Source organism: Oncorhynchus mykiss, chromosome 13 (assembly GCF_057628025.1).
Source record: "Oncorhynchus mykiss isolate SJ-2025 chromosome 13, ASM5762802v1, whole genome shotgun sequence".
NCBI lineage: Eukaryota > Metazoa > Chordata > Actinopteri > Salmoniformes > Salmonidae > Oncorhynchus > Oncorhynchus mykiss.
Window position 1 is genome coordinate 60033677 of NC_143034.1, and position 10287 is coordinate 60043963.

The 10287-nt window shown below is 43.7% G+C and overlaps 1 protein-coding gene across 3 annotated transcripts in view; it reads left to right on the forward strand.

The window, feature by feature from the left end:
* The window catches only part of LOC110485209 (phospholipid phosphatase 3), a 31811-nt gene extending 21947 nt beyond the window's left edge, over positions 1-9864 (forward strand). For 2 of the 3 annotated variants that reach the window (XM_036941432.2, XM_090197032.1), the window contains exons 5-6: positions 1306-1482; positions 8164-9864. In XM_036941432.2, coding sequence (XP_036797327.2) covers positions 1306-1482; positions 8164-8265 — 279 coding nt within the window. In that variant the 3' untranslated portion in view covers positions 8266-9864. Of the gene's footprint in view, positions 1-729; positions 1483-8163 lie in introns of all 3 variants that reach the window. The other variant, XR_016486030.1, reaches the window with a different exon arrangement.
* The last annotated feature ends 423 nt before the right edge of the window (positions 9865-10287 follow it).

Below are 10287 nucleotides of genomic sequence, written 5' to 3' on the forward strand. Positions count from 1 at the left end.
TCACTCACACACATACTCACAAACACTCAGACATTCAAACACACTCACATACACACACTGTACATGCAAACTCTGAGAAAGGCAACTTTTCAAAAGCCGTCCTGCCTGAAATGAAAATGGAGGGAGGAAGTTTTCCACAGGGAACATGAATAGAGAGAGAGATGTAGAGCAGACAGAGCACTCCTTGTTTGGGGGGGGGGGGGTGCTGAGAGTTCCACAGGCTTCTTTCAACAAGAGAACCCCACTCCCCTCCTCTCTCTCTCTACTGGACCATTGGTGAGGAACACATTGTGGGGTGAGAAATGACAGAGGAAGACAAAAGCCCATCATGGCTCAAGCATTTGTTCCCATAATGTATTCATTAACATTCTAAATGGAATTCCTCCACTTCATTAAGTCTCCAATGGCCCGGAATATGACTGGAATAATCGCAAAACTATTTACGGGAAATATATATGAAACTCATTCAATTTCAATCTGATAAAAGGAGAGGATTCACCATTCAAAAACATTGTTAATAGATTTCTCGGGTCCTCCCCTCCCCTCCTCACCCCCACTTAGGGACAGAGAGAAAGAGGGAGAGAAAGAGAGTGAGGCATTGAGAGCAGTTGAGTGTCCTGAGAAAAACAGGGGGCCTCATTCTTCATTCTGTCTCCTCTTCTCCCTCTCTTCTCCCTCTCTTCTCCCTCTATCTTCCCTCCATCCCGTCTGTGGCTTCCTGGCGTATAGCTAGTACTACTACTGCAGACTGACTGTGTCCTTTAGAATCCATGGGACCTGCAGCGACATGCAACCAGGGCCCTGGACCAGCTGCTGGTTGGAGGGCAAGAAGACTGACACCTGCTTCCAGCTCCCCTCCCCTCCGGAGGAATACGTTGCACATGTTCCAGTGACAGGCCCAGGCCTGGCAGCAGTCACCTCAGAAACAGCACCATGCATCTCTACAGTTAACCCCTGACCCCTCAGTCAGTCTCTGTCTGGTCCCTGACTGACAGACACTCCTCCTCTATTGTAGTAATGATGGGGCTTGGAGGGCAAGATGAGATGGAGGAGAGGTTTATTAGGGTGCTGAGCCCAGTGTGGATGGACGAATGCCAGGTCCTCTTCCTCACCCTCTAGACGTGTGTGTGTTAACTGTGTTTAATGTACCATGTGACCAGATCACTGTGGAAAGAACCAACTACGCTGCAGTTTATGCACACACACAGACGCATGCAAAAATGCATGAGAGGGCCTGCACACACACACACACACACTTCTCATATTTGAAGGCTCTGATCATGTGACGCTGCTCTCCTTCTCCAGTTCTACCTGCAGGCGCGGTTGTCATGGCGAGGGGCTCGTCTGCTGCGCCCGCTGCTGCAGTTCCTGCTGGTGATGATAGCCGTGTACACCGGGCTGAGCCGCATCTCTGACTACCGCCACCACCCCACCGACGTGATCACCGGCTTCATCCAGGGAGGCCTCACCGCCTACTGGGTGGTAAGTGTCTGTCTCTCCCCTCCCTCTGGCTCTATGGAGCTGTGGGATTGGGAACAAATGTGTTGATGTATGATCTCCTATGTCAGTCAGGCTTACAGGATGAAATAATGTCAACCATGCCTGCCTAAACAATAACAGGGCATCATGTCCTATCCATCTGCCTGTACAATCTGTATTTGTCTCATTCAGTCCCTATATGGTGGGATCTCATCTGGGTCAGGCTGAGCAGTATAACCAGTCTCTCTGGCGGTTGGGATATCTGTCTTATGTTTGACGGATTCTCTTGGTTGCCTTTGTGTGTTTGACGGACAGTGTTCCATCTCTATGTATCTGTGTTTGACGGACAGTGTTCCATCTCTATGTATCTGTGTTTGACGGACATGTTCCATCTCTATGTATCTGTGTTTGACGGACAGTGTTCCATCTCTATGTATCTGTGTTTGACGGACAGTGTTCCATCTCTATGTATCTGTGTTTGACGGACATGTTCCATCTCTATGTATCTGTGTTTGACGGACAGTGTTCCATTTCTATGTATCTGTGTTTGACGGACATGTTCCATCTCTATGTATCTGTGTTTGACGGACAGTGTTCCATCTCTATGTATCTGTGTTTGACGGACAGTGTTCCATCTCTATGTATCTGTGTTTGACGGACAGTGTTCCATCTCTATGTATCTGTGTTTGACGGACAGTGTTCCATTTCTATGTATCTGTGTTTGACGGACATGTTCCATCTCTATGTATCTGTGTTTGACGGACAGTGTTCCATCTCTATGTATCTGTGTTTGACGGATTCTCTTGGTTGCCTTTGTGTGTTTGACGGACATGTTCCATCTCTATGTATCTGTGTTTGACGGACAGTGTTCCATCTCTATGTATCTGTGTTTGACGGACATGTTCCATCTCTATGTATCTGTGTTTGACGGACATGTTCCATCTCTATGTATCTGTGTTTGACGGACAGTGTTCCATCTCTATGTATCTGTGTTTGACGGACAGTGTTCCATCTCTATGTATCTGTGTTTGACGGATTCTCTTGGTTGCCTTTGTGTGTTTGACGGACATGTTCCATCTCTATGTATCTGTGTTTGACGGACAGTGTTCCATCTCTATGTATCTGTGTTTGACGGACATGTTCCATCTCTATGTATCTGTGTTTGACGGACAGTGTTCCATCTCTATGTATCTGTGTTTGACGGACATGTTCCATCTCTATGTATCTGTGTTTGACGGACATGTTCCATCTCTATGTATCTGTGTTTGACGGACATGTTCCATCTCTATGTATCTGTGTTTGACGGACAGTGTTCCATCTCTATGTATCTGTGTTTGACGGACAGTGTTCCATCTCTATGTATCTGTGTTTGACGGACAGTGTTCCATTTCTATGTATCTGTGTTTGACGGACATGTTCCATCTCTATGTATCTGTGTTTGACGGACATGTTCCATCTCTATGTATCTGTGTTTGACGGACAGTGTTCCATCTCTATGTATCTGTGTTTGACGGATTCTCTTGGTTGCCTTTGTGTGTTTGACGGACATGTTCCATCTCTATGTATCTGTGTTTGACGGACAGTGTTCCATCTCTATGTATCTGTGTTTGACGGACATGTTCCATCTCTATGTATCTGTGTTTGACGGACATGTTCCATCTCTATGTATCTGTGTTTGACGGACAGTGTTCCATCTCTATGTATCTGTGTTTGACGGACATGTTCCATCTCTATGTATCTGTGTTTGACGGACAGTGTTCCATCTCTATGTATCTGTGTTTGACGGACATGTTCCATCTCTATGTATCTGTGTTTGACGGACAGTGTTCCATTTCTATGTATCTGTGTTTGACGGACATGTTCCATCTCTATGTATCTGTGTTTGACGGACAGTGTTCCATCTCTATGTATCTGTGTTTGACGGACAGTGTTCCATCTCTATGTATCTGTGTTTGACGGACAGTGTTCCATCTCTATGTATCTGTGTTTGACGGACATGTTCCATCTCTATGTATCTGTGTTTGACGGACAGTGTTCCATCTCTATGTATCTGTGTTTGACGGACAGTGTTCCATCTCTATGTATCTGTGTTTGATGGACATGTTCCATCTCTATGTATCTGTGTTTGACGGACAGTGTTCCATCTCTATGTATCTGTGTTTGACGGACAGTGTTCCATCTCTATGTATCTGTGTTTGACGGACATGTTCCATCTCTATGTATCTGTGTTTGACGGACAGTGTTCCATCTCTATGTATCTGTGTTTGACGGACATGTTCCATCTCTATGTATCTGTGTTTGACGGACAGTGTTCCATCTCTCTGTATCTGTGTTTGACGGACAGTGTTCCATCTCTATGTATCTGTGTTTGACGGACAGTGTTCCATCTCTATGTATCTGTGTTTGACGGACAGTGTTCCATCTCTATGTATCTGTGTTTGACGGACATGTTCCATCTCTATGTATCTGTGTTTGACGGACAGTGTTCCATCTCTATGTATCTGTGTTTGACGGACATGTTCCATCTCTATGTATCTGTGTTTGACGGACATGTTCCATCTCTATGTATCTGTGTTTGACGGACAGTGTTCCATCTCTATGTATCTGTGTTTGACGGACAGTGTTCCATCTCTATGTATCTGTGTTTGACGGACAGTGTTCCATTTCTATGTATCTGTGTTTGACGGACATGTTCCATCTCTATGTATCTGTGTTTGACGGACAGTGTTCCATCTCTATGTATCTGTGTTTGACGGACAGTGTTCCATCTCTATGTATCTGTGTTTGACGGACAGTGTTCCATCTCTATGTATCTGTGTTTGACGGACAGTGTTCCATTTCTATGTATCTGTGTTTGACGGACATGTTCCATCTCTATGTATCTGTGTTTGACGGACAGTGTTCCATCTCTATGTATCTGTGTTTGACGGATTCTCTTGGTTGCCTTTGTGTGTTTGACGGACATGTTCCATCTCTATGTATCTGTGTTTGACGGACAGTGTTCCATCTCTATGTATCTGTGTTTGACGGACATGTTCCATCTCTATGTATCTGTGTTTGACGGACATGTTCCATCTCTATGTATCTGTGTTTGACGGACAGTGTTCCATCTCTATGTATCTGTGTTTGACGGACATGTTCCATCTCTATGTATCTGTGTTTGACGGACAGTGTTCCATCTCTATGTATCTGTGTTTGACGGACATGTTACATCTCTATGTATCTGTGTTTGACGGACAGTGTTCCATTTCTATGTATCTGTGTTTGACGGACATGTTCCATCTCTATGTATCTGTGTTTGACGGACAGTGTTCCATCTCTATGTATCTGTGTTTGACGGACAGTGTTCCATCTCTATGTATCTGTGTTTGACGGACAGTGTTCCATCTCTATGTATCTGTGTTTGACGGACATGTTCCATCTCTATGTATCTGTGTTTGACGGACATGTTCCATCTCTATGTATCTGTGTTTGACGGACAGTGTTCCATCTCTATGTATCTGTGTTTGACGGACAGTGTTCCATCTCTATGTATCTGTGTTTGACGGACATGTTCCATCTCTATGTATCTGTGTTTGACGGACAGTGTTCCATCTCTATGTATCTGTGTTTGACGGACAGTGTTCCATCTCTATGTATCTGTGTTTGACGGACATGTTCCATCTCTATGTATCTGTGTTTGACGGACAGTGTTCCATCTCTATGTATCTGTGTTTGACGGACATGTTCCATCTCTATGTATCTGTGTTTGACGGACAGTGTTCCATCTCTCTGTATCTGTGTTTGACGGACAGTGTTCCATCTCTATGTATCTGTGTTTGACGGACAGTGTTCCATCTCTATGTATCTGTGTTTGACGGACAGTGTTCCATCTCTATGTATCTGTGTTTGACGGACATGTTCCATCTCTATGTATCTGTGTTTGACGGACAGTGTTCCATCTCTATGTATCTGTGTTTGACGGACATGTTCCATCTCTATGTATCTGTGTTTGACGGACATGTTCCATCTCTATGTATCTGTGTTTGACAGACAGTGTTCCATCTCTATGTATCTGTGTTTGATGGACATGTTCCATCTCTATGTATCTGTGTTTGACGGACAGTGTTCCATCTCTATGTATCTGTGTTTGACGGACAGTGTTCCATCTCTATGTATCTGTGTTTGACGGACATGTTCCATCTCTATGTATCTGTGTTTGACGGACAGTGTTCCATCTCTATGTATCTGTGTTTGACGGACATGTTCCATCTCTATGTATCTGTGTTTGACGGACAGTGTTCCATCTCTCTGTATCTGTGTTTGACGGACAGTGTTCCATCTCTATGTATCTGTGTTTGACGGACAGTGTTCCATCTCTATGTATCTGTGTTTGACGGACAGTGTTCCATCTCTATGTATCTGTGTTTGACGGACATGTTCCATCTCTATGTATCTGTGTTTGACGGACAGTGTTCCATCTCTATGTATCTGTGTTTGACGGACATGTTCCATCTCTATGTATCTGTGTTTGACGGACATGTTCCATCTCTATGTATCTGTGTTTGACGGACATGTTCCATCTCTATGTATCTGTGTTTGACGGACAGTGTTCCATCTCTATGTATCTGTGTTTGACGGACAGTGTTCCATCTCTATGTATCTGTGTTTGACGGACAGTGTTCCATTTCTATGTATCTGTGTTTGACGGACATGTTCCATCTCTATGTATCTGTGTTTGACGGACAGTGTTCCATCTCTATGTATCTGTGTTTGACGGACAGTGTTCCATCTCTATGTATCTGTGTTTGACGGACAGTGTTCCATCTCTATGTATCTGTGTTTGACGGACAGTGTTCCATTTCTATGTATCTGTGTTTGACGGACATGTTCCATCTCTATGTATCTGTGTTTGACGGACAGTGTTCCATCTCTATGTATCTGTGTTTGACGGATTCTCTTGGTTGCCTTTGTGTGTTTGACGGACATGTTCCATCTCTATGTATCTGTGTTTGACGGACAGTGTTCCATCTCTATGTATCTGTGTTTGACGGACATGTTCCATCTCTATGTATCTGTGTTTGACGGACATGTTCCATCTCTATGTATCTGTGTTTGACGGACAGTGTTCCATCTCTATGTATCTGTGTTTGACGGACATGTTCCATCTCTATGTATCTGTGTTTGACGGACAGTGTTCCATCTCTATGTATCTGTGTTTGACGGACATGTTACATCTCTATGTATCTGTGTTTGACGGACAGTGTTCCATTTCTATGTATCTGTGTTTGACGGACATGTTCCATCTCTATGTATCTGTGTTTGACGGACAGTGTTCCATCTCTATGTATCTGTGTTTGACGGACAGTGTTCCATCTCTATGTATCTGTGTTTGACGGACAGTGTTCCATCTCTATGTATCTGTGTTTGACGGACATGTTCCATCTCTATGTATCTGTGTTTGACGGACATGTTCCATCTCTATGTATCTGTGTTTGACGGACAGTGTTCCATCTCTATGTATCTGTGTTTGACGGACAGTGTTCCATCTCTATGTATCTGTGTTTGACGGACATGTTCCATCTCTATGTATCTGTGTTTGACGGACAGTGTTCCATCTCTATGTATCTGTGTTTGACGGACAGTGTTCCATCTCTATGTATCTGTGTTTGACGGACATGTTCCATCTCTATGTATCTGTGTTTGACGGACAGTGTTCCATCTCTATGTATCTGTGTTTGACGGACATGTTCCATCTCTATGTATCTGTGTTTGACGGACAGTGTTCCATCTCTCTGTATCTGTGTTTGACGGACAGTGTTCCATCTCTATGTATCTGTGTTTGACGGACAGTGTTCCATCTCTATGTATCTGTGTTTGACGGACAGTGTTCCATCTCTATGTATCTGTGTTTGACGGACATGTTCCATCTCTATGTATCTGTGTTTGACGGACAGTGTTCCATCTCTATGTATCTGTGTTTGACGGACATGTTCCATCTCTATGTATCTGTGTTTGACGGACATGTTCCATCTCTATGTATCTGTGTTTGACAGACAGTGTTCCATCTCTATGTATCTGTGTTTGACGGACATGTTCCATCTCTATGTATCTGTGTTTGCGTGACAGTGTTCCATCTCTATGTATCTGTGTTTGACGGACAGTGTTCCATCTCTATGTATCTGTGTTTGACGGATTCTCTTGGTTGCCTTTGTGTGTTTGACGGACAGTGTTCCATCTCTATGTATCTGTGTTTGACGGACATGTTCCATCTCTATGTATCTGTGTTTGACGGACAGTGTTCCATCTCTATGTATCTGTGTTTGACGGACATGTTCCATCTCTATGTATCTGTGTTTGACGGACAGTGTTCCATCTCTATGTATCTGTGTTTGACGGACAGTGTTCCATTTCTATGTATCTGTGTTTGACGGACAGTGTTCCATCTCTATGTATCTGTGTTTGACGGACAGTGTTCCATTTCTATGTATCTGTGTTTGACGGACAGTGTTCCATCTCTATGTATCTGTGTTTGACAGACAGTGTTCCATCTCTATGTATCTGTGTTTGACGGACAGTGTTCCATCTTTATGTATCTGTGTTTGACGGACAGTGTTCCATCTTTATGTATCTGTGTTTGACGGACAGTGTTCCATCTCTATGTATCTGTGTTTGACAGACAATGTTTTATCTGTGTCTCTCCAGGCCTTCTATATTTCCTCCATGTTTAAGAACAACCGTCCAGACCTGTCTCCCACCAGCATGTCTCTGGAGAGCCCCCTGTCTAGCCAACAGACCGTCTGCTAGCACCACCTGCCCCAACACACCCCTCCTCACCTACCTGGACGGATGAGAGAAAAGACAGGAAGAGAGAGAGAGGGAGAGACAGTCAGATAGCAGAGGTGAGCAGCACAGGGAGGGAGACAAGGTGTGTGAAAAGGAAGGGGGATGAGATAAGAGGTAGAGCAGGTAAAGAGTGTTCTAGCAAGTACACACATGTTCTGGTGAATACGTCAAGACACGCACGCACACGTAGTGTCACCTCTCTCTCTCACTAACACACACACACACACCAAATCACTGTAGAGTACAACCCGTCCACATGGAGATATGCATAGTAATTTTACAGATATTTTGTATATGAAAAACGACAAATGTTTCTATTTTTCAAATGAGAGTCGTAGATGAAGCTGCTAATAATAATGATTTTTTTCCTGTTCTAAGTAGAAAATGTTTTATATGTGATGGTGGTTAGTGGGCAGTGCATTAGGTTAGCTCTCACAAACACACGGTCAGTCAGTGTCTCTAAATCATCTTCATTGGTCGTCACTTCGTTGGTCATCCTCTGACCAGCCTAGATGATGACATCATCAGCTGGACTCCACTTCTTCAGCTTGACGTCCCCTGACTCTAATTCTGTGGATGTCTCATTGACGTCCCCTGACCCCTGACTCTAATTCTGTGGATGTCTCATTGTGTGAAACGAGACAGTCAGAACTGAACTGTTATTTCAGACCTCTACATGGAACAACAGCGCTGCATGGAGTGACAAACCCTGGCAACCAATAAGGAAGGAGCACTGGCCTCGTGTGCCCTCTTTACCAGTACCCTCTCCATCCTTCACCCTCTAACTACACAGCAACTAATAGAGGATGTCATGGACAAAGACAAAAGAGAACACATTGTATTAAACCAAGTATCTTAACTTCAGTTACCCAGGAGTGATAGGGTGGAAATCTGCTTTGCCCAGGTTACGTCCCCTCCCCTTCACTCCCACGCTTTTCCATGTCTGTACTCTGTACTAACCACTTAATACTGTGTCTCAGAGGCGGAGCTATGACTGAACCCTGTAACCTTTGACCTATTACCCTGACCTCTGAGCTGCACCTTGAGTTATGCCACTCTCACAGGGGAGCCAAAATGGCTGCCTCGTGTTGCCTATGGCAGAGGTCCCCTGTATATTCCTATTAATAGCACTTGAACTACATAATGGAACCTACTCTGATAGTATAATTGATATTATATATATTTTATCTCAAGTTTGAATAATCAGTGTTTTATTTCTCTTAATATGTCACTCTCATACGGTATATGTTTTAGTTTTTTTCCCAAATGATAATTATTCAAATTGAATGTAAATAGAAATGTCTTTTTTATAAACCACACAGAATTTCAAAAGTATTATTAGTGCCATTTTTTGACCGTTTTTTTCACGTTTATGTGTTATGTGTCTGTGTTGTTGATCAGGTACGCAGAGTTGTTGTTATTGTCATAGCGACTAGACTGAGCCAGAGCTATTATCAGAAAGCTATTTTGTGTTTTTTGTTTTCTCTGTGAATGCCAGAATGGCTGAACATAACCACTGTACTCAAAAAACCAAACCAATAAAATGAATGTTGAATCTTTTGACCTCCTATTGTCCACTGATATTCCTTAATGTCTCACACACTTTTTTTCTTTCTGCACAGAAACAATGTTTGTCGTCTGACTGTTTATATGCTCAACAGAGTAAAGAATCAGTTGTTCGTCACACACACATGACCAGTAAGTAAGTTCAAGCTTAGTTCAGGAAAAGTTAGAGGGGGAAACCGAGAGCAACAAAAAATATTGAATCCTAAAGTCACAAGTGACTTCACCTCTAGTTTCTGACTGGGAAAGAACCCACCTACTTTCTCCCTCCACCACCCCGCTCTCCTTTCTCCCTCCCTTCTCTACCTCCCTCTCTCTTTCAATCCCTTTGGAGTGCAGCAGAGCGCGCTGGGCTTTTTGGGGATCATGCTGCCATGGCGATGCCTGGCTAGATAGTGGGCTGGGGAGGTGGAGGCCTTT